This window comes from Lacerta agilis, chromosome 6 (assembly GCF_009819535.1).
Source record: "Lacerta agilis isolate rLacAgi1 chromosome 6, rLacAgi1.pri, whole genome shotgun sequence".
Taxonomy (NCBI): Eukaryota; Metazoa; Chordata; class Lepidosauria; order Squamata; family Lacertidae; genus Lacerta; species Lacerta agilis.
The window spans coordinates 4,333,934-4,358,829 of record NC_046317.1 but is presented as its reverse complement, the minus strand read 5'-3'; the positions used below and the strand labels follow the sequence as shown (position 1 = coordinate 4,358,829).

At 46.8% G+C, this 24,896-nt stretch overlaps 1 protein-coding gene across 1 annotated transcript in view; it reads left to right on the top strand.

Annotated features, from left to right (window-relative positions):
* ASTN1 (astrotactin 1) overlaps positions 1 to 24,896 on the top strand; it is a 231,076-nt gene that overhangs the window by 119,413 nt on the left and 86,767 nt on the right. Inside the window, 1 exon segment of the mRNA XM_033151264.1 lies at positions 6,275 to 6,359. Coding sequence (XP_033007155.1) covers positions 6,275 to 6,359 — 85 coding nt within the window.

The window sequence follows — 24,896 nt, the reverse complement described above, 5'->3', positions numbered from 1 at the left end:
GGCGAACCTCTCATTCTCTTATTTTTCCAATATTTAGTTTAGTTTGCCCCATTTTTTTCCTTAGATTTGTAATTTTTTAAAAAAAGTCTGCATGAAAATTCATATGCATTTTATGTGCATTTTACGTGTGCAATTTTGCTTAGTATACATATTTTTTATAAGCAAATTTCCCCTAAAGGACACATTTTTGTATATTCTCTTCACTAATATAGGCATTTTTGCATGTACTTTTGCTAATACATGCATTTCTTAATTTAAGCACAATTTAAAAAATATATATTTTATACAGTGGTTACATACACTTCAGGTTACATACTCCGCTAACCCAGAAATAACGCTTCAGGTTAAGAACTTTGCTTCAGGATAAGAACAGAAATCGTGCTCTGGTGGTGCAGTGGGAGGTCCCATTAGCTAAAGTGGTGCTTCAGGTTAAGAACAGTTTCAGGTTAAGAACGGACCTCCAGAACGAATTAAGTTCTTAACCCGAGGTACCACTGTATGTGTTTATTGTGAAAAGTTTTAATATCTTTCTTAATGGATAGCAGCATACAACTATGTTCATTCATAAATAAAATAAACTGCCACCCTGCATGGCGGGGTTTTAAAGACAGAATAATGTGTGTTTTGAAGGAGATCCGTGTTTTGCTTGGGGAAAGGTGAGTTTGGTACATAAATGCTAATGAAACAAATTTCTGTTCCCCCCCCCCTCCTCAGGAGAGCAGGCAGCCCTCCTTGCTCTCAAGCATCTTTTGCACTCGCTCCCAGTTCTCCTTCCCTTGTAACTGTGACTCACTTGCCCGTCCCTGCATTCCACTACAGAGCTGGCGTTCCATTTATTCCCAGCCATCTGCCATGGCAGCTGCCAACCCTAGCAGGCCTCTGAGACAGAGAGCATCGAGCATCCTCCTAGGGGGGGGGGGGGTCTTTTCCAAATTCACAGGTTTTTGTCAGTGCTCTGAAAAAAAAACCCACAATGTTTTTCTTTAAACAAAACAGAAGAGCTTCTGTTGAGGCTTTTGTTCATTTGGCTGTAACCCGACTCGGGTGCTGTGAAGATCTTGGCGGGTTGCCGAAAAGGTAGCACTGGTTGCTTGAACCGGACCCAGGCCGAGCCACAAGATCTTCCACACACACAGCCCAGTGCCTGGTTCTTTGCTCTGTTAGCCACACACCAGCTTCTCCTGCTTCATTTGTCGCATCCCCAAGACAGAAGCTGTTGGGAAAGACACTACAGACCCTTTACGGACTTACGCACACTTGCCTTTTCCACCACTCTTTCCAGGCACAGGTTCGCTCTTAAAAGCTCCATGTCAGCACCATTGGAAGCTTTTGCGTGGACAGGCGGAGCCCCCCCAAACCCCAGGCGACCCCCGAGCGGAATAACGACAACAGACAACGTGCTATGGGATTAAAATTGCCCCCAACTTTATTAAGATTCAGATGTAGGGAGACCTTGGCTCAGGGATTGGGCGTTTATCCTTCCCAGCCCCTAGCCGGGGATCTAGGAGAATTCGGGGTTATCCAGAATGTGTGGGGCTTGGGCTGGCTCTGGAGAACATATGTTCAAGCAGAGAGCCCACCCCCGTTTGCCGTCACTGGAGGGGGAGGGCAATGACAACCTCTCGGCATATGGTCAATGCCTCCCCTCAATACCCCTTTAATGGGAACCCTGGTATCGCAGCTGCACTAGGGGCGTGGGGTCACCGCCCCACACCCCCATTTAGGAAGATGACTAAAGGATTCCGCCCAAGGCCTGAAACCGCCAAAGTTGTGACGTTTTGCTACAGGAAAGGCAAAACCTGCCAATGCAGGGAAATTCCTTTCCGGCCCTTCAACAGTGGCCTTGGCATAGCAGCGCCTGCGTACCTGTGGAGAAGAGGTTAACCTGCAAAATTAAGAGTTAATTGAGGGAGTGGAGGGTGGGAGAAGCTCTGGAGCCTGACTGCCATTTCCCAGGTAAGCTAAACCTATTGTGTGGGCTGGGTAGTCCCTCCCCTTACCTGGCCAATCCCCTGGCAACGCCTCCCCCAGGCGGGATTGGGCGCTGGCTGAGGTAGGCGGAGACCACAGGTATCCAGCCTGGGGAATGCGAAGCCAGCCCCGAACTAACAGGAGCTGCTCTGGGATCCAGGGGGCTGTGCGCGACCACGCAAACGTCGCCCCCCATTTGATGTGTGGAGTGGTCATTGCGGTTAAGAAGAAAAAAAGGAAGTGATTGGGCTACACCCAAAGATTTGTTGATAGAGGTCGACAATAAACTAAAGCTAAAGTCATTTGAAGAGTTAATAGTAAAATTAACAGATTGGTTGCAGTATCACCAATTGCAGGATGTATTTAAAGAGGATAAGAAAAATGGGTTTGGTAATTCTAAATCTAAAATAGAGACCAAGTTGTTAGAGTCTAAAAAGAAAACTCTGTCGAAAATGTATAAATTATTATTGGAGTGGCATACAAAAGATGAAGAAGCAAAAGCAGTAATGATTAAATGGGCCCAAGATCTGGGCCACAATATTGATTTTGAGAAATGGGAGAAATTGTGGACAAAAACAATTAAATTTACAGCTTGCATGTCACTTAAGGAGAATGTAATGAAGACGGTGTGTAGATGGTATTTGACACCGGCTAAGCTTGCTAAAACGTATAGAAATCAAGGTAAATAACGTTGGATATGTAAGGAAAAGGAGGGGAATTTCTTTCATATGTGGTGGACACGTACTAAGGTTAAAGCCTACTGGGATATGATATATAATGAATTGAAAAAGGTTTTTAGGTATAATTTTGAGGGAAAAACCAGAGGCATTTTTGTTGTGTATAATTGGAGAGGAAATTCCTAATAAAGATTTAAATTTGTTTATGTATGCCACGACGGCAGCGAGGATATTGTTGGCACAGAAATGGAAACAGCAGGAATTACCAACAGTGGAAGAATGGCCAGTTAAAATGATGGAATATGCAGAACTGGCTAAGCTGACAGGGAAGATCAGAAACCAGCGCGACAAACTGTTTGACAAGGACTGGAGTAAATTTATACAATACATGAAAGATCATTGTAAACATTTGAAAACATTTGTAGGATTGAGTTAAAATGTTGTGTAATGTTAATATTGGGAACTAATTTACAATTAGAATGGTAAAAATGATCAAGATAGAAAGAAGGTAAATAAGTGGCGAGTGGAATGCTAAGACTTAAGTGAATTCCTAGGAAAGCCAGAGAATGGGGAGGAGGGAAGTCAAAGCTCAGTGTGAGCAATGCTTTTGGTAATATGAATAATCGATGGAATGTGATTATGATAAAATTGTAAACTTAATAAATATTATAATTAAAAAATAAAAGCTCCGTTTCAGATCTTGGGGTTTTTTGTTTTTTGTTTTGCCCCAGAGTGTTTTTTCCCCAAAACCCTTCTCTCATGCTCAATCAGAGCAAACATCAATCGGTTTGCTCCAATTGAGCTTTAAAGAGCAGGTTTTCACAGGGAAACTTTTGTGCTTGGACACAGAGCTTTAAGGCACAGACCGTGCCTGCAAAAAGTGGAGTGGACTCCTTAAAAAATGGGAAGAAAGGTACCTCTGAGTGTGTGCAGAATGCCTTTACCTCATCACTGTGAAGAAGAGCAGTGTTCCAAACTGAGGGCATTCGGGGAAATGTTGCCTCCAAGAATATCTTTAAGCAGAGGCTTCAATATAAGAGCCTTGCCTACAGTCCGGAGAAAAACCTGCACCTGGTTTCTTCTACCTGTCTCTCCCTCTCCCTTGTTCCAGCAACCAGGGCTGGCCCAGGAAACTTTGCCACTCATGGGTGCAACCCAAGCCTTTCTTTCCTTTTGCTTGAAAAACCAGTGGAAGAAGAGACTTTTCGCTTTTTTAAATGCTCATCCTAGTAGATAGTTTATCAGTGAATTAACGGATGGAGAGGAGGGTTGAACCTAGCACTGGCCTTGCCCTGAATATTCCTGCCCTCTTATCTCCCACCTCTGTAAACCTTTGTTGCAGCTTGTCTGGTTTTTCCTTGCTCATTGAGCTGGAAGAAGCAAAGAGAACAGGAGAAAAGGAGGACAGCAGCAATCTTTAAACCAAAGGAAGGAGGTGAGCATCAAAAGATGCTGTAGAAAATAGTTAATTTGTTTGCAGAAGCAGTTGAGAAAGTGCTCTGCCAAAAGATAAAGGAACTTATTATTCAAGGGACAAGAAGTGACAGCCACGTCTCACAAAGGGTATGATACGCTCAAAACACGTTAGGCAAGAAATTGGTCTGCTTCTGTAAAAGAAACAATTTTTCACAGGGCTCTTTGACACCCACCTCCTTTTAAACATCTGATTTTGCATCTAACACCGAGGCTTTTGAAAGGAAAGGGGGGGTTTTGGTGAAGAGGTGTTTAGATGAACACACTTTATGCCTGCTTATTTGCTTGTTTCAAATCACGCAACTTAAAGAATAACGGGATCAACAACTATCGTTTTCCCTTATCTGGGAATAAAAATTACAGAGGGTACCATATATTCAAGCTGGGATGATATTTCTCACAAAAGAAACTTGCCTAGAGATGAAAAGCTGGTTTCTGATGTAGACCTACCTTAGAGCTAACCAGGAAGGAAGGTCCCACAATGCACCATTTAGAATCTGAGAGAGATGTCTGAGAAAATATATGTGTGTTGATGTATTTTGGAAGCAGTTGTCAGCCCTGAGTAGCTTGGGGAACGAAGGGCTACAGTAAGCGAGAGTCCTGGATCTCCATTTAGCAGGCTGTGCCACCCAGTTTAGGGTAGGGTTGGGGAGCATTTCCTCATGAGCCAGTGTGGTATAGTGGTTAAGAGAGGTATACTTGTAATCTGGGGAACCGGGTTCGTGTCTCCACTCCTCCACCTGCAGTTGCTGGGTGACCTTGGGCTAGTCACACTTCTTTGAAGTCTCTCAGCCCCACTGAGAGGGGGAGGAAGGGAAAGGAGAATGTTAGCCGCTTTGAGACTCCTTCGGGTAGTGAAAAGCGGGATATCAAATCCAAACTCTTCTTCTTCTTCTTCTTCTTCTTCTTCTTCTTCTTCTTCTTCTTCGGCAGCCACCTGGGGCGTGTGCATGGTGCTGGGGGGCGGGCAGGTGGAGTCAGAGGCGAAAGTGTGTGGAGCAGCAAGTACAGAAGGCAAAGAGGTTTCTGTACACGCATCTCTCCACCTCCCAGGCAAGCAAGAGACCTTGCTACTGTCCAGGGACACATTTCAGCCAGGCAAAAGAACTCCAGAAGTGCACAGAGCAGGTCTAATAAGGGAGTGTGGCCTTAGGAGGGAGAGCAAGCCTGGATTGCTGCGTTCCCCCCCCCCATGGGCTTATGGTTCCCCACTGCTGGCTTAGGGAATCTCAGTTGGAGGCCCTGTGTACTACTTGTCCTGGTTATTTTTCCTTTGAAGCAGGAGTGTAGTGATCTAGCCATTGAACTAGTGACAGGCATAGCTGTCAGCTTTTCCCTTTTCTTGCGAGGAATCCTATTCGGAATAAGGGAATTTCCCTTTTAAAAAGGGAAAAGTTGACAGCTATGGTGACAGGGAAGTTGCAATAAAATAATGATAATGATGATGATGATAATAATAATAATAATATATTTTTACCCTCGCCCATCTGGATGGGTCTCCCCGGCAACTCTGGGCGGCTTCCAACAAATATTAAAATACAATACAAAATCACCGATTAAAAACTTCCCTAAACAGGGCTGCCTTTAGGTATTGTCTAAATGTCAGGTAGTTGTTTATCTCTCTGACCCCTGATGGGAGGGCGTTCCACAGGGCGGGCGCTACTACCGAGAAGGCCCTCTGCCTGGTTCCCTGTAGCTTTGCTTCCCGCAGTGAGGGAACCACCAGAAGGCCCTCAGAGCTGGACCTCAGTGTTCGGGCTGAATGAGACACTCCTTCAGGTATACAGGACCAAGGCACAAATGCCTTTTCTTGTTGGGAAATCTCCTCCAGCTGCTTTATAGCTTTCCTTGCCATTTCCTGTGCCTTCCCCACTCTGTAATATCCTCTTTTTCTTATTTTTTAAAAAAGATGAGGTGGCCATTACAGTAACCAGTACTCAAAATTCAGCTGAAGACTTGCATAAAAGTATTACGATACTGGTCATTTTATTTCTGACTTCTTTCCTGAAAATTCCTGGCATGAAATTGGTTGTTTTCCACTGCTGCTACACACTTGAGTCGATGAGGTCCACCAGAAAACCAAGGTCTCTTTCCTAGATACCCGTATAGTTCATTCATTATTTTCCTTCTCTTGTTTCTTCTTCTGCTTCCAGGCGAGTGCCTTTGCTACGAAGGTTACATGAAGGATCCAGTGCATAAACACCTTTGCATCAGGAACGAATGGGGCACAAACCAAGGGTAGGTGACTTTTACAGGTCTGCAGAATCATTGCAAACCCTGAATGGAGAGGACATTCCTGCACGCCTGCCACTTATGATCGCCGTGGTCTCTAGTGAGTTTCTCAGTGTAGTGTCTGCTGCAACTTCTTGGGGTCAGTATCAGTGGATGAGGTCCTTGCAACAATGCAGGCAGCAATATGCCCCTCCTGGCTCATTAAAGCTTGCCAAGGGACTACAGTGGTGCCTCGCAAGACGAAATTAATTCGTTCCACAAGTCTTTTCGTCTTGCGGAAATTTCGTCTTGCGAAGCACGGTTTCCCATAGGAATGCATTGAAACTTAATTAATGCGTTCCTATGGGAAAAAACCAGTCGGGGCCGGGTGTCGGGAAAGCGAGCGGGGAGAGCGGTTACTTACAGTACTGTAGTGAGCGGCGGTGGCGGGAGGAAGCCGGGTGTGGGGAGGGCGATGGGGAGCGCGGGGAAGGCGAGCAGGAGGAAGCCGGGTGTCAGGTGTGCGATGGGGCAGCGCGCGGAGGGCGAATGGGAGGATCCAGGCGTGGGGAGGGCGATGGGGAGCGCGGGGAAGGCAAGCAGGAGGAAGCCGGGTGTCAGGTGTGCGATGGGGCAGCGCGCGGAGGGCGAGCAGGAGGATCCAGGCGTGGGGAGGGCGATGGGGAGCGCGGGGAAGGCAAGCAGGAGGAAGCCAGGTGTCGGGACTGCGATGGGGCAGCGCGCGGAGGGTGAGCAGGAGGAAGCCAGGTGTCGGGACTGCGATGGGGCAGCGCGCGGAGGGCGAGCAGGAGGATCCAGGCGTGGGGAGGGCGATGGGGAGCGCGGGGAAGGCAAGCAGGAGGAAGCCAGGTGTCGGGACTGCGATGGGGCAGCACGCGGAGGGCGAGCAGGAGGATCCAGGCGTGGGGAGGGCGATGGGGAGCGCGGGGAAGGCAAGCAGGAGGAAGCCAGGTGTCGGGACTGCGATGGGGCAGCGCGCGGAGGGTGAGCAGGAGGAAGCCAGGTGTCGGGACTGCGATGGGGCAGCGCGCGGAGGGCGAGCAGGAGGATCCAGGCGTGGGGAGGGCGATGGGGAGCGCGGGGAAGGCGAGCAGGAGGAAGCCAGGTGTCGGGACTGCGATGGGGCAGCGCGCGGAGGGCGAGCAGGAGGAAGCCAGGTGTCGGGACTGCGATGGGGCAGCGCGCGGAGGGCGAGCAGGAGGATCCAGGCGTGGGGAGGGCGATGGGGAGCGCGGGGAAGGCGAGCAGGAGGAAGCCAGGTGTCGGGACTGCGATGGGGCAGCGCGCGGAGGGCGAACGGGAGGATCCAGGCGTGGGGAGGGCGATGGGGAGCGCGGGGAAGGCAAGCAGGAGGAAGCCAGGTGTTGGGACTGCGATGGGGCAGCGCGCGGAGGGCGAGCAGGAGGAAGCCAGGTGTCGGGACTGCGATGGGGCAGCGCGCGGAGGGCGAGCAGGAGGATCCAGGCGTGGGGAGGGCGATGGGGAGCGCGGGGAAGGCGAGCAGGAGGAAGCCAGGTGTCGGGACTGCGATGGGGCAGCGCGCGGAGGGCGAGCAGGAGGATCCAGGCGTGGGGAGGGCGATGGGGAGCGCGGGGAAGGCGAGCAGGAGGAAGCCAGGTGTCGGGACTGCGATGGGGCAGCGCGCGGAGGGCGAGCAGGAGGATCCAGGCGTGGGGAGGGCGATGGGGAGCGCGGGGAAGGCGAGCAGGAGGAAGCCAGGTGTCGGGACTGCGATGGGGCAGCGCGCGGAGGGCGAGCAGGAGGCAGCCGCGTGTAGGGAGTTCGATCGGGGAGCGCGGGGAGGGCGATCGTTAGTGAGCGGCAAGCAGGGAGGGCCAGCGCAAGCGGGAGGGTTCTTCTTACAGTGGTACCGCGCAAGACGAATGCTTCGTCTTGCGAAGCACGACCATAGAGAAATTCGTCTTGCGGGTCAACCAAAAAATCGCAAAACCCTTTTGTCTTGCGAGTTTTTCGTTGTGCGAGGCATTCGTCTTGCGGGGTACCACTGTATTACAAAATAAAATAAAAAATTCCTTCCAGTAGCACCTTAGAGACCAACTAAGTTTGTTTTTGGTATGAGCTTTCGTGTGCATGCACACTTCTTCAGATACGAAAGCTCATACCAAGAACACACGAAAGCTCATTCCAAGAACAAACTTAGTTGGTCTCTAAGGTGCTACTGGAAGGAATTTTTTATTTTATTTTGTTTTGACTATGGCAGACCAACACGGCTACCTGCCTGTAACTGGAACAAGGTACTATTATTCATTCACTTTTCTCTTTTGTTTGTTTGTTAAGTTTGTTAGTCGCTTTAGCTTTGCTCAAGGCAGACCAAAGCTACTTACAACAAAAGTCTGACCAAATGGATCTAGGCTGTGGTCAACACATCCTTGTGGGAGGGAGTGATCCTGGAAAAAAAAGCAGTGATCCCAACTGCACCTGAAAAGACCACTCTGGACCCAATGAGTTGTGACAACTGCCACCCAGTCACAACTGAGAGCGTGGTGATGCAGCAATTGCAGGTGCTCTCGGGTGAAACAGATTAACTTGAAACAAAATAAGAAATAATAATTTAAAAATCCTTCCAGTAGCACCTTAGAGACCAACTAAGTTTGTTCTTGGTGTGAGCTTTCGTGTGCATGCACACTTCTTCAGATACCCTGTCGATCTGTTGTTTAACTTCATCAGGCGGATATTTTAGTTCTAAAAAGTTTTGCTGTAGATCTCTTAGGCGAGAGTCTCTGTCTGTATAGTTGGAACAGATGTGGCTGTAACGTAGGGCCTGGCTATATACAATGGATTGTTTGGTATGCTTGGGATGGTAGCTAGAAGCATGTAGATATGTTTGTCGGTCAGTTGGTTTGCGGTATAAGGTGGTGTCTATGTGTCCATCCTGTATTCTTATAGTAGTGTCCAGAAAATGTATTTCTTGCATAGATTGGTTCATTGTTATGTTGATGGTGGAGTGAAAGTCATGGAATTTCTGGTGGAAGGTGTCCAGGGTCTGTTGACCATGTGTCCAGATCATAAAAATATCATCAATATATTGTAGGTACAAGAGAGGTTTGAGTGGGTAGGAGTTTAGGAAACGTTGTTCTAAATCTGCCATGAAGATGTTGGCATACTGTGGGGCCATGCGGGTGCCCATTGCTGTGCCGCTGATCTGAAGGAACAGATCATCACCAAATTTGAAGTTGTTGTGGGTAAGAAGTGTGCATGCACACGAAAGCTCATACCAAGAACAAACTTAGTTGGTCTCTAAGGTGCTACTGGAAGGAATTTTTTATTTTTTTATTTTGTTTTGACTATGGCAGACCAACACGGCTACCTACCTGTAAAATTAACTCGATGCATTTCAAGAGGGGTTCAGGCCCGGTTATGGGACTGAATTGGCCTTGGCCACCTTGATGGATGACCTTTACTGGGAGAAGGACAGGGAGAGTGTGATCCTGTTAACACTTGATATCTCAGCTGTTTTGACACCATTATCCATGGCATCCTTCTGAGCTGCCTTGGTGAGATGGGTATGTTGTTCAGTCGCTCAGTCGTGTCCGACTCTTCGTGACCCCATGGACCAGAGCACGCCAGGCACGCCTATCCTCCACTGCCTCTCGCAGTTTGGCCAAACTCATGTTAGTAGCTTCGAGAACACTGTCCAACCATCTCATCCCCTGCCGTCCCCTTCTCCTTGTGCCCTCCATCTTTCCCAACATCAGGGTCTTTTCCAGGGAGTCTTCTCTTCTCATGTGGTGGCCAAAGTACTGGAGCCTCAACTTCAGGATCTGTCCTTCCAGTGAGCACTCAGGGCTGATTTCTTTAAGGATGGATAAGTTTGATCTTTTTGCAATCCATGGGACTCTCAAGAGTCTCCTCCAGCACCATAATTCAAAAGCATCAATTCTTCGGCCATCAGCCTTCTTGATGGTCCAGCTCTCACTTCCGTACATTACTACTGGGAAAACCATAGAATAGATGGGTATGGGAAGCACTATTTTGCAGTGGCTCCGACCCCACCTGCAGGGTCTGTATCAGAGGATAGCATTGTTGTGTGTTTGTCTTTTGGCCTCCTGGCATTTGTGCTCTGGGGTGCTGCAGGGTACAATGTTGTCCCCAATGCACTCCTCTATATGGGGCTGCCCTTAAGGTTGGTCCAGAAGCTACAGCTGGTGCAAAATGCGGCAGCTCAGCTACTCCTTGGGGCAGGATACCGGCAACACGTACCCCCTCTATTGAAAGACTTACACTGGCTGCCAATTAGCTACTGGGGCAAGTTCACGATGCTGGTTTTGGTGTATAAAGGCCTATACAGCCTGGGACCAGGGTTACCTGAGACTGTCATAAACCTGGTTGATCACTGCGCTCTGCAGGTGAGAGCTTCCTGCAGATTCCATCTTTTCAGAAGGTCCTTTCTGCAAAATGTAGGAATCAGGGCTTTTCGGTGCCGTTTCACCTCCGCTTTGGAATTCCCTCCCATCACATATTAAACATATTAGATCTTCCTCTTTCAACGAACCTTTTAAGTTCACAGAATCATAGAATTGTAGAGGTGGGAGGTACTCCAGGGCTCATCTAGTCCAACCCCCTGCAATGCAGAAATCCTGCCCACCGAAAAGTTGAGATCTTTCCCAGTCTGGAATTGTTTTGAATACACTTTAGTGTTGTTGTTGTTTGCAGGATAAGGGCTCTGCTCTGAAAGGTATGCATGTATTGCAAGCTAGCTAGCGAATTAGTAAAACTCCTCTGTCTAAGGACCAAAATTCCAAGTCATTGGTACGGTAGAGAGACAAGTGTATGGTTGCTGCTTTTTTTTTTTTACTCCCAACGGAATTTTATTTTATTTTCTTTCTTTCTTTTTTAAATTTTAAAAACAAGTTTTTTATTGAAATTTCTTTAAGATAATACAAATAATAATACAAACACAGTCTACACAATTACAAAAGACAATTACACAACCACATCATTACATACAATTACACAATCAAGTAAAAATAGAACTAAAAAAAAAGACAGAGGGGAGAAAGAAAAAAAAAGTTAAAATAAAATGACTTCCCATAAGTTCGAAGACGAACTTATGGTTGCTGCTTTTATTGGCTTAAATGCAAATGCAGTTTGTGTGTGTGTGTGCGTGTGTGTGTCTGAGGGAGAGAGAGAGAGAGAGAGAGAGAGAGAGAGCACTGCCCCCTAGTGTTCAGTAGTGCTTACACAGAAGATAAAGTTTGCAGGAGCATTCCTGAATGTCTCCATGTTCTAAGTCAATTACCAGATCATTGCCCAGAGATCTCAGATTTGCCTCGAATTAGCGCAAAGCAGCAAGAGGACCACTTTTCTGTGAATATAATATCAAATATAAATATAACTAAATCATAAAGCATAACCTTCCTTCCTTCCTTCCTGCCTGCCTGCCTGCAGTTTTTTTATTTTAAATGTGAACAAGATTAAGGGATCATCATAATCAGTCTGTTTGTGATGGAATGTCATCAAGTCCTATTGCTCCCTGGGGGGGCTTTGTGATTCAGCATACTGTGCTGCAGCAAGAAGTCCTGTATGCTCGCGACTAAGGCTATGGGTGGATGGATAAACTCTTTCTGAAGTCTTGGGGGGGGGGGGAAATTGGAGTGGAATGAGAACAGTGCAAAACCTTGAACCTTCTTGTTAGGGAATCTAGTGGTCTTCTACCTGATTCTGAAGTGGACCATTGATCTGATCCAGGTCATGATCTGCCTGGATCGGATCAGGCGATTTTGCTTTGGTACCCAAGCACAGCAGATTTCTTCTCCGGCAAAGTGATTGGCCTCTTATTTTGTTCTCTGTGAATGGTTGAAGCCACTTTGATCATGCATGCTTTGCGAGTTGTGCTACAGACTTGATTCTGTACATTTATTGTTATTTTTAATTGCGGTCTTTTCCATAAGTAAGACCCATCCAGAGTTAAGGATATTGAGATCTCACTGGGTTCAGTGGGAGAATCAAGGTACTGGTACATACTTAGGTCCCATTGATTTAAATGGAAGTTAACCATATCTGTCAAGTTCTCCCTTATTTTAAGGGAAATTCCATTATGCCGAATAGGCTTCCTCATGAGAAAAGGTAAAACTTGACAGCTATGAAGTTAACACTAAACTTTTTTGTGCTTTGAGGTTGTGTTATATGAACCAATACATGGCAGGGGGTTGGACTGGATGGCCCTTGTGGTCTCTTCCGATTCTATGATTCTATGATTCATAAATCATTTTCTGAGTATAGAAATATGTACAGTACTGCTTTCCTTTCCTTTGGAGCAAGGCCGAGGGGGGGGCACGGTCTTGTCATCTGGGCACCCCAGGACTTCCATACAGGCTTGTCTTTGGGGGGGGGGGGTTCCCCTGTTATTATAATATTGCTGTTTGCACTTTAGATCTGTTAGATCCCCTCACTTTTCTTTTATTTCTTTTTATTTATTTCTTAAAAAAATAAAAAAATCTGCTCCCAGCACCACAGAATTACCAGGAGAGCACAAGTGCTGACTTAAGTGTGTGGAAAATTGCTCAGATTAGAGCTTAATCATAGTGATGGCCTGTGTGCTAAGGAGTGAGGGGTTCTGGCATCCGTAAGTGCGCTAAGTGTGGATTAATTATACCTTCACACTCTTTAGCCACACTATCATAATCACAATCATGGTGGTTAAATAATGTCAAAAAGAGGGCAGAATTTGATTCTGTTCTTCCCCCCCACCCCCCACCCCCCGACTGGGTTTATGGCTGAAGTGGGGATTCTAATCCATGTTAATTAATGGAAGTAGTAGACCAGCAAGTTTAATTAAATTAAAATGCGGTGCAGTGTTCTTGTGTGTGAGACGAGCCAGGCAAGCTCCATAAAGTTGTGCAGCTGTAGCTAAACCCCACATGCGTCCTCCCAGCCTCCCAACGACATGGCTTTGGGAAGTACTCTCATTGTTGGTGAGTCTCAGCGCATCGTGATTCAACACTCCCTGCATTAATTAACCGTAATTTCCCGTTAACATAAGGTTACCAGGTTGTTGTTTTTTCCAATGAATCCGGGGACACTTTTCAATTTCAATAGGAATGAAAGGATTTTGTCAGGGGACTGATTTGTAAATCCAGGGACTGTCCCCAGGAAACTGGGACGTCTGGTAACCTTACGTTAACTTAGCAGAGTTTCATTCCCTTTTAAAACACACACACAGCAGATGCTCTTGCACAGGCTTGCTAAAGCCTAAAATTATATATATATATATATATATATATATATATATATATATATATATATATATATATATATTTATTTATTTATTCCTGGTATAATTCCCCTATATCCCTCTTAAAAGACTGCACCCAACACAATGTATCTTAAATGAATAAAAAGAGTTTACTCACATTACTTCCTGAGTTACACAGCGTTTCTCAGAAGGCAGGCTTACTCAGTAAAAAGTATTTACACGTGGATGCTACTTCCATAGGGAAAAGTAGCTCCCTTTGTTCTCTTGGCTGAGAGCCAGGAGAACATGCTTGTTGCTCATTGAAGAGACGAGGAGAGAATGGTGACTGGTCTTGGGATCTTGTTCCCAGGTGAGACCAAACCTACTTCTGGTTACAGAGGAAGTTAACTCAGTCCAGGTAGCAGGAAGTTATGCGTGGAGGACTGAGTTACCTTCATGTCCACTCTATCAATGTTGTGTTTTGACTGCTCTGTGTTTACATCCCACAATCTAACTGAGCCATGCATGTCCAGACTGAGCAGTCCAATAGCCAGCTCGCTTTGCTGGGGAAATGTGCAGGGCTTTTGAGTGACCAAGCTCAGGTGCCCACTGCATTCTGTTGACATTACCCACACACTTCCCAGCATACCAAAGGGTTAGAAACTTGGCATTTAAAACAGAAAAAAAGAAAACAGAAGGCTCAGTTCAGCTATGACCTTTCCCTTTATATGGGGAAGGCTTTTATAAGAGCAAGGGAACTTCAAGGAACTACAGAGATTTTTCTTACGGTAAGAAATACTTAAAAAAAAGAAAGAAAGTGCAGAACTTGCCCTTGGTGATAAACACTCTAATCAGAACGTCTTTGGGCCTTTGCTTTTGAAATGTAGCTTCAGATAACACTCCTCCATCTCACCATCACACGGCTGAGCCGCCTCGTCCTCCCACCCAAGTTCCCACTGCCTTTTCAGGGCTCTGTGATTTTCATCACTATCTGATTCTTCCAGGGGACTGGTCCTATGTCTTCCAAGGCTTTGTTGTCCTCCCGTGGCTCTTACTTGTAAACCCCTTGGAGACTCATCTTGTCAATTTGCAGTGGATTTTTTTTATTTTATCTGTTTGCTTACAAATCTTCAGGAAGAAACGGCACACAAAACACACTGTGCCTTCGTAGGGAAGCTCTTTGCCCCTCCTTGACCTTCCCAGCTACTCAAGATTGCATTTAGACCTTGCCGTTGCTGATATGCCTGCAGATGTGATTGTCTGCCAGTTAGTGCCTTCCTTCTCCTCCTTTTCTCCCTCTCTGCCTTCTGCTGGTCCTCAAGGGACATAATTACCTTCAGATGCCTTCTTGTCCCTCTCTGGCTCATTTGTTCCCCTCCTATCCTATGTCCTCCTATGGCCTGTAAGGCTGCCTTGCACAAGTTCTTTACCCAGAGTGGACTGAAGTGGCTGAAGCAGATGATGGTTTGGAGCCAAAAGTTGTTGGAGCAGGAGGCAGACTAAATGGTTATGAGCATACTTGGGAGGAGGTGGATTAGTTAGGTCTGTAAAGAGAATGTTATTGCTTGTACGGTGTGGACTTCAAGAACCCATAAATTATGGGTTCAAATGCCCTCTCATCCTCAGTGCTCATTGGCTAACAGATGGCATGATCACACTGTATGAGCCACTCCTATCTCTCAGAGTTGTAAAGAGGTATAGACCATTTGCACTTATTATATATATATATATAAAGCAGTTACTGGGGGTGTAGTATAGGGGACACTGTTGGGTCTCAGATGGTAGGCAAGTTTTCAGATCTCCCCTCAGCCATGAATCTTACTAAATGGCCTTTACTCAGTATCTTTCAACCTAACCTACCTCACAGGCTAGTTCCATGTTTTGTATGTAATCATGTAATTTACGCCAGTGTGGTGTAGTGGTTAAGAGTGGTAGACTCGTAATCTGGGGAACCTGGTTTGCGTCTCCGCTCCTCCAGATGCAGCTGCTGGGTGACCTTGGGCTAGTCACACTTCTCTGAAGTCTCTCAGCCCCACTCACCTCACAGAGTGTTTGTTGTGGGGGAGGAAGGGAAAAGGAGAATGTTAGCCGCTTGGAGACTCCTTCGGGTAGTGATAAAGCGGGATATCAAATCCAAACTCCTCCTCCTCCTCCTCCTCCTCCTCCTCCTCCTCCTTCTCCTCCTCCTCCTCCTCCTCCTCTTCTTCTTCTTCTTCTTCTACATAATTCTGAGTTCACTGGCCCAGCCCAAATAATTTTAGCATCTGAGGGCAGAAAATCCCAATGTGCTCTCACCATCCACCCACAGCAGTAAAAAGGACCTAAAATGGGCGTGATGTGGCCAAATGAACATTTTAATAAACATCAAGTCTAACAAGATGCCACGAAAGAAAATATCAATGGTAGCTCACGGGGCACGACTTCTGCCGTGTTGTGTCCATCATACATCATAGCTATGTATTTCATGTTCTATCTAAACAGTTTACACTGAATACATTCAGTAACTGGCAACTTACTATCCTTTAACAGCATCCAGAATCTGACGCCCAAAATCATCATCTGCCTCATATTGTAGGGCAAGCCCTTTGGCTGCGTGGATCTGCTTTGCTGATGATGTAGCTTCAGACTAGGGAAGAAGGGGATGGGAAGCCTGCAGCTCTGTTTATTTCCTTTCCCCCTTTAGGCTGGCTCAGGGACTGTGTAAAGCGGCTGGTGGGATACAGACAGCTGATTCCTCACCAGTAAATGTCTCTGGCAGGAAAGACTGCAGACTGAGATCTTGCAGTGTGCGTTCAAGTGGCCTGCTTTGAGCAATCTGGGGTTTAGTAGCCATCAAATAAAGAAGACTGATCGCCGAAGAATTGATGCTTTTGAATTATGGTGCTGGAGGAGACTCTTGAGAGTCCCATGGACTGCAAAAAGATCAAACTTATCCATCCTTCAAGAAATCAGCCCTGAGTGCTCACTGGAAGGGCAGATCCTGAAGCTGAGGCTCCAGTACTTTGGCCACCTCATGAGAAGAGAAGACTCCCTAGAAAAGACCCTGGTGTTGGGAAAGATGGAGGACACAAGGAGAAGGGGACGACAGAGGATGAGATGGTTGGACAGTGTTCTCGAAGAGACTGGCATGAGTTTGGCCAAACTGCGGGAGGCAGTGGAAGATAGGGGTGCCTGGTGTGCTCAGGTCCATGGGGTCACGAAAAGTCGGACATGACTGAACGACTGAACAACAACAGCCATCAAATGGAACACCATTTATTGCACTCATCCTGCAAATTAGTTGGAAGGAAAGGGACTGGATTGTCTGGGTCAGGCCATTGACCCTATCTGCTCTTGTGCCATGGACCACTTGAGATTCTTCACAGCAGATTAGACCTTCACGGTCTCAGGGCATATTCCTAACTGGTACTGCAGGAAGGGGAACTTCTAGGTACCAAATTATAAGAACGAAAAACAACAAGAACCACATGGGTTGAAACTTGGCAGAAGTGTGTGTGTGTGTGTGTGTGTTAGTGCACCCCTGAAATATGACCCCCACCCCTAACAATAGGTTGGCAAAGGAACTCAGATGATATGACCGTGTTTGTGGAGGAAAGGAACACATCCTCTTTGAGCTTATGCGCAGCTCAAATGCCTCGCCAAGGGAGATATTCCCTCTTCTCTGTTTGGCCTTAGTGACTTCAGTGCATCAGGTGACAAGGCACTGTGACACATTCCTCACATGATCCCTGTTCGGCTGGAACCACAATACCTTCTCCACTCACCTGGCAGTGAGCCCCATTGAACTCCATACGATTTTAAAATTTGTGAGCAAAACTTTGATAATGCAGTACTCCTGTCTGGATAAATTGGGGGGAGGAAAGTTAAGGGTAAGGAGGAGGGGGCTGTTTCTATAAACAGACACCCCCTTTGTTTTAACTATGATTTGTTCACATACTTCTAGTCTACTCTTGTTTCTTCATCCCCTCTCACTTTCCGCCTCTCACTGCCAAAAATTTAATCTCAGAGCATGGGCATGTCTTTTGGCTTATGTAGCTGTGCACAGCTCCAGGTCCATTTGTTGGCTCTTTCCATAGCAACAACACCATCTTCAAAATCATTTGTAGAATGTAGAAGCAAGTGAATGCAGTGGGTGACTTATTGTGTAACATGCTCAAGAGGATAGCTGAAATGGTCAAAGGAAAAGGATTCAGGACATAGTTTGGCACAAAACTCGTATGCCAGGTCTGCTTGCTGCAACTTGGGCTGAGATGGCCCTGGAGTCAAGGCTTAGAAAGGCATTGGAAACATGTTCCTTGGTCTCACAGGAGATGTCAGTGTTGTAAGAATTTCAAGGTCTTTCATATATTTTATATATATATATATATATATATATATATATATATATATATATATATATATATATATATATGTTATTAATGTACCAAACAAATAAGGCCACATGTCTGAAAACAGCACAGAAAGACAGGCCTCACTCCATTTTGACCCCTAGCTGGCCAGGTGTAGGGAGGAGGTGAAAAGTATCTGCCTGAGTGCCAGATGATGGGCCATTTCCCTCACAAAGGACAGCCATTAGCCCTACTGGCCAGGGCAGGAAACCTTTTTTTTTTTTTTTTTGTTTTGCAGAAATGTGTGTCTGGGAGGGGTCAAGGAGAGATGGCACAGGTGTGGAAAATTCCCAAGTTACCTCCTCTGACCCTCCCATTTTGTGATGTAGCTCTGATGTTTCTGGGGGAATGGTGGTCTTGGGTTAATCACTCTTCTGTGATTGGATTATGTTTCTGGGGGTGGGCTAGACTCCAGGAGGGATTTTGAAATGTCTTTATAAGAGCATGCCTGCTTTGTTCTGGGTCTTTTCCCCTGAGAAACACCATTGTTGCAACAGCTTCAATAAAGATCAAGCTTACTAGCTGCTTTGCTTCTCAATCTTCTCTGGTTGGCCTCGTGTTTTTTACTCCTACCAATGAAGAACCTGCAAAGGACTTTGCAAGGGCTCTTGTGTACCCCATAAGGGAATAAGGGCAGATTTTTTCTTATTACATCAGTCATGTTGAGGAAGCTGTGGAAGACATGGCAAGTTGGATGAGTGGTCATCTGGCCAGGGAGGGTTTCCTCCAAGCTCAGTTGGGTGTCTGGGAACTAGGTTGAGGAGAAGGGGGAGGAGAGAGCTTTTGCCCTTTCTAAGGTAACCAGATTTTTCTTTTTTAAATGAATCCGGGGACACTTTTCAACTTCAATGGATTTTGTATGGGGACTGATTTGTAAATCTTGTTATAAAAATTCTGTAACTGGGTCCGTCTCCAGAAGGGAGTCCATAACCCCGGGAAGAGCCCTATATTTTAAGAGCCCCTTCCCGATAATGCAGCACAAAGACAAAGACAATACCGAGTTTCCCAAAGCAAGGCCTTGTTTATTAGAAACTGCTGCAGCAGGGTGTTTTGCAAGCAGAAGACCTCGAACAATGGCGCGCAAGCTCCTGTATAGACTTTTTGAAATTGCCCCCCTCCAGCTCAAGACCACCCCTCCATACATCATACATACATCAGAATTACATCACAAATTGGGAGGGTCTGGTAGCAGTGATCTGAGCATCCTGGACCCTGCCCCCATGTCTCCTCTTGCCCTCCACCAAAACCCATCAAGTAAAACAAAAGAGACATTTACATTTCCCTGTTTCCCAGCCAAGGCTACCACACCCTTTTGTCTCCATCTGACCCTGCCATCTTTGGAATGGCCACCCAGTCTGGCACTCAGGCAACAGAATACCAGGGATTATCACTTTTAATTCCTGAGATAATGGGAAAGGATTCCCCCACCTCCTCCCTCCCTGCAGAGAAACAGCTCGTCAGTTTGGGAGTGAAAGATGGTGTGAGGCCTGTTTCTCCTGTGTTTGCTTGGTGAATTAATAATATATATTATATAAATATTAAAAAGATCATAAATTCTTACAACAATCCGGGGGCTGTACCCGGGAAACGGGGTTGTCTGGTAACCTTACTTTATCCTCTCCCTACCGGGGCAGCCCCAAGCAAAAGACCCCGTGTTTCCTGCACAGTCCTTTCCCAAGCTGCCCTACATAGAATTTTCTTATGGAAGGGGAGATTTATTTTTAGAGTAGTGAGCAAAAACTTTATGCTTCTCTTGTCTAATTACACTTTCAGTGCACCCCTATCATTGGCAGGATGCCCTTTTTGAAGTCATTAGTCTTCTCAGCAGGAAGAGATGATCATCAAAGACTCTGTTTCCCAGCAACCCCTGCTGTGTCGTTATGCGCCAGAGGATTGCCGAGAGAGCCTGCTAAGTCCGCTCTTTGCTTAGCCAGCCTTAAGCAGAGATTTCTTTGAACTGGGGCCTAGGGAGAGCGCTGCCGACTCTCTATCTCCAGACTCCTTTCTGAGAATTTCATTTTGAAACCAATTTAGCAATTAAAAGCAGCACAGGACACCAGAAAATGCAGGGCATGGGGATTGTGAAATAAATAGCTGTGCAGAATTGCCCTAAAAGGGGTGGGGTGGGGGAAGCTTGTTCTCTTTTGGGTCCATGGGCCCATCCCAGATTATGCACTGCGTATTGCAGGTAGGGCCTGTAAAGGTAAAGGTAAAGGGGACCCCTGACCATTAGATCTAGTCGTGTCCGACTCTGGGGTTGTGGCGCTCATCTCGCGTTACTGGCCGAGGGTGCCGGCGTACAGCTTCCGGGTCATGTGGCCAGCATGACTAAGCCGCTTCTGGCGAACCAGAGAAGCGCACGGAAACGGCGTTTACCTTCCTGCTGGAGCGGTACCTATTCATGTACTTGCACTTTTGATGTGCTTTCGAATTGCTAGGTGGGCAGGAGCTGGGACTGAGCAACGGGAGCTCACCCCTTCTCAGGGATTCGAACCGCCAACCTTCTGATCAGCAAGCCCTAGGCTCTGTGGTTTAACCCACAGCGTCACCCGCGTCCCTGTAGGGCCTGTAATCCTATGCAAACTGGTTATACCACATACAAAGGCTACATATCGCTACTAAAGGGCAAGTCACCAAATGCAGTGCTGTCAAGTATCCCGTTTTCCCCGGGATTCTCCCGTATTTCAAGCAGTTTCCCGCTGCTCTCCCTTATTTTTTATTTCCCTTAAATTTCCCGTTTTTAATGGAAGCAGCTCCTCCCCTGCTGGCCAGGGACTGGGTGGGAAGACCTTGCCTACTTGGAGAGAAAAGCCTCAGCCCTCAAAGCAAGTGGGAGCCGTTTCCTGTCCTTACAGGGGGGTGTATTCCTCCCCCTGCATCAGCCCCTATCCGTTGCAGCCGAGCCCCTCAGCCGGCCAATAGGGTTAGCTGGCGGGCGGAGCCTGGCTGCCTTTGAGCAGCTGCTGCTTCCTGTCCTGTTTTGATGGGATCAGACAAGAAGACGATGGGGCTCCTCTTTGCTGGCTGCCCTCCTCTTTGCTCCGTTCCGAGCCTGAGCCCGCTTGGAGTTTACATTGCTGCCCCGCCCACTTTTGCTTCTGGCTCCGCCCACCACTGACATGTGACTGTCCCTGGGATAGGGGAGACTGCTGATCCCTTATTTTCAAATCTGAAACTTGACAGCTATGCAAATGCCACTTGCAAAATTGCTGGCAACATTTTTTTATTTCTCCAGAAGCAAACTTGGGGATTTCTTTTCAGGCAAACTGCCTGAAGAATTCTGATGGAACCCAAAATATTCCACCGCTACTAGCAAAATACCAGATGGAACCTGCTGGATCAAACCAAAGGCCTATCTGGACACTTTCCTGTTGTTGCTCTTCAGTAGCTTAGCAGTGAAGGATGGTCCACTGGAGGAAAGGGGGTCAGTTCACCAGCCAGCCCCCACCTGCCTGCCAAACTTACAACCTGTCCTCAGGGTGGCACTGCCTGTTGGCTAACTATTAGCCCCTTTGTTGCCCTTGCAGAACTCAGCAGGTAGGAGGACTGGAACAAAACAAAAATCGGTTGCCTCTGCCTGTCGCCGGCTGTTGGTCTCCCTGCCTTCTCCCCTGTCGGTCCCAATGCGCACCAACCGATACTGGTAGCTAGTACTCAGCCTCTGAACTTGAAGGCTCCATGTAGCCACCGTGGCTTGTAGCCACTGGTCGATTTAGCCTCAGAACTTTTTCACAGGGCAGATTATGGCCCAGGAACACTTGGGACACGAGGACGGGTGCAAACGAGGGAATGGGCTGAGAATGTGAAAGGGAGGATCGGCTGGAAATGAGGCTTGAAGGAAAAGGCGGGGAATTAAGACCAGAAAGCCTGAATCAGAGGGGAGGCTCCGGAAGTGTTTCCAGTAAGATCAGGAGGTGCTATGGGGTGTGTGGGGATGAGTGCTCAGATGGCTGGTTAACTAACAGGGCAGGTAAAACAAAATAAAATTAAAAAATTCCTTCCAGTAGCACCTTAGAGACCAACTAAGTTTGTTTTTGGTATGAGCTTCCATGTGCATGCACACTTCTTCAGATACACTGAAACGGAAGTCACCAGACTGGTGACTTCTGTTTCAGTGTATTTGAAGAAGTGTGCATGCACATGAAAGCTCATACCAAAAACAAACTTAGTTGGTCTCTAAGGTGCTACTGGAAGGAATTTTTTAAATTTTATTTTATTTTGACTATGGCAGACCAACACAGCTACCTACCTGTAACAGGGCAGGTAAAGAGTGAGGAACCAATGGGTGATGGGATAATGAATCTGAAGAAGAGGAGCCAAGAGACAGAAATAGTTTACATATTGATTGAACTCACTTTTTTTGAATCTACATTGCAAGGGCTTGGTGCCACATGTAGGGTGGAAACTTATGTGAAAGTGTTAATATTTGTGGAAATGCAATGGCAAGCTAGGCATATCCCTACTGATGCAGGTTTTACATATAGAACAGGAAAAGATGATGTGACAAATCCACATGAGATGGCCGGGGCGGAGGGGGAGGGGAGGTTTTCACTCCATGTCATTTACAACTGTGCAAAGCCTATCTAACTTCCAATGATATAGCGGAAACCGCCAGTTAGATTTCCCCTCGGTTCAACTGGGCACATCAATGGAAATTCCAGTCATCAGAATTCCACGGTAGCTACTGCATGCCATAAGTAATATTCTGCACAAGACTTGGCATCAGGTGTGAAATGAAAAGAAAAGAAGGGAAAGCCCTTGGTCAGTTGACTGGTTAAATATAGTCAAATGTTTGTTTATTTTTTTTTCCAGTTAGTACAATAAGAAACAACAGAAATAATTATACTATTTAGAAAAATTACTTTCTTCTGAGAAGCCTGTACTAATTAGGAGAATCATTACCACATTCTTTTGACTTCAACTGATGGGTGAGGACCCACAGGTTGTATGCATCCCTCCATAGGTGATCTTAGGTGAGTCACAGCAATTGTGCCATCCACTGCCATGCCCTTTTTAATGTTACCTAGCTTTAAAAACGTGGGTGGCGCTGTGGTCTAAACCACAGAGCCTAGGGCTTGCCGATCCGAAGGTTGGCAGTTCAAATCCCCCGCAACGGGGTGAGCTCTCGTTGTTCGCTCCCAGCTCCTGCCCACCTAGCAGTTCGAAAGCACGTTAAAGTGCAAGTAGATAAATAGGTACCACTCTGGCGGGAAGGTAAACGGCGTTTCCATGCGCTGCTCTGGTTCGCCAGAAGTGGCTTAGTCATGCTGGCCACATGACCTGGAAGCTGTATGCCGGCTCCCTCGGCCAGTAAAGTGAGATGAGCAGCACAACCCCAGAGGCACCTGCGACTGGACCTAATGGTCAGGGGTCCCTTTACCTTTACCTTTAGCTTTAAAAAAGGAACAACAAAAGCAAAAACAATTACAAGATGCAAAGGGAAACAGGGATCACATGACTCTGAAAGCTCTACTTAACAATGTTATGGGAAATCAAATGCTCATAAGTTGTTTTGAGCTGAGCAGAGACCTGAAGCTGCTATTTGCATTTCCATGGAAGTTCCCATTGGCACCCAGGGAGGCTTTCCTTGAAATGCAAATGGAAGGTTTACAAGGGGAAAGTTGTTAGGACTGTGGGAAAGAGTAAACATTCCCTCATTATGGGTCCCGAGGTTGCTCAGGCTTCCTTGCAGCTCCTGTTTCCACAACAAAATTGTGCATGTTAATTCCATACAATTAACATGTCTCATTTCAGCCTTGCATCCAAATAAGTAAAGAATGCAGTCTTACTTGACTATTGACAGCACAATCCTATGCTTGCCTACTCAGATGTCAGCCCCACTGGTGGAGAAACGGGGGTGCGGGGGGAGTGTACCACCCCCGGTGGCACGATCATAGTGGGGTGCCATCGTGGCTGCTTCCACCCTTGCGCTGGGCGCCACGCCCTGCAGGCGGTGCGCCACGCCCCTGGGACGAACATCACACCCCTGTGGCCAGTGTGCCATGCCCCCGGGTTGCGTGCCAGCCCCACCCCACCCCGCCTACTCTCCACCCCCCTGCCAGAGTTTGAAGCTCCGCCACTGGTCAGCCCCACTGAGTGTCCAGAAGAGGGCAACCAAAATGGTCAAAGGTCTGGAAACGATGCCTTATGAGGAACGGCTTAGGGAGCTGGGTATGTTTAGCCTGGAGAAGAGAAGGTTAAGGGGTGATATGATAGCCATGTTCAAATATATAAAAGGATGTCATATAGAGGAGGGTGAAAGGTTGTTTTCTGCTGCTCCAGAGAAGCGGACACAGGGCAATGGATTCAAACTACAAGAAAGAAGATTCCACCTAAACATTCGGAAGAACTTCCTGACAGTAAGAGCTGTTTGGCAGTGGAATTTGCTGCCAAGGAGTGTGGTGGAGTCTCCTTCTTTGGAGGTCTTTAAGCGGAGGCTTGACAGCCATTTGTCAGGAATGCTTTGATGGTGTTTCCTGCTTGGCAGGGGGTTGGACTGGATGGCCCTTGTGGTCTCTTCCAACTCTATGATTCTATGATTCTATGAGTTCAATGGGACATACCAAGATAACTGTGTATATAGGCTTGTAGCCTGAGTGCGTTAGATATATTCATATCTCTTAGGCCCCAGACTATTTCCCTCTTCACAGTGGCTCTGATCTACCACAATGCATCTGGCTTTCCTTTGAATAAATGTTTTGTTTCCCACCGCATTCCATAGGAATTCTGCAGTTGGATGTCTGCGGGTACAGATCAATATTGTTCCATTTATGGAGATGGTTAGCTATGACCTTCATGATGTGAGATGGCTCATTAGGACCGAAATTTTACACTTACCTGGTAGGAAGTCCCAACAAAATCAAGGGGGCTTAGTTCTGAGCAGACATGTTGCGGTGTGCCCTGTAAGAGCCATATTTGGTGTGGTACAACTCACAATCTTTCCATAGAATGCACAGCAAC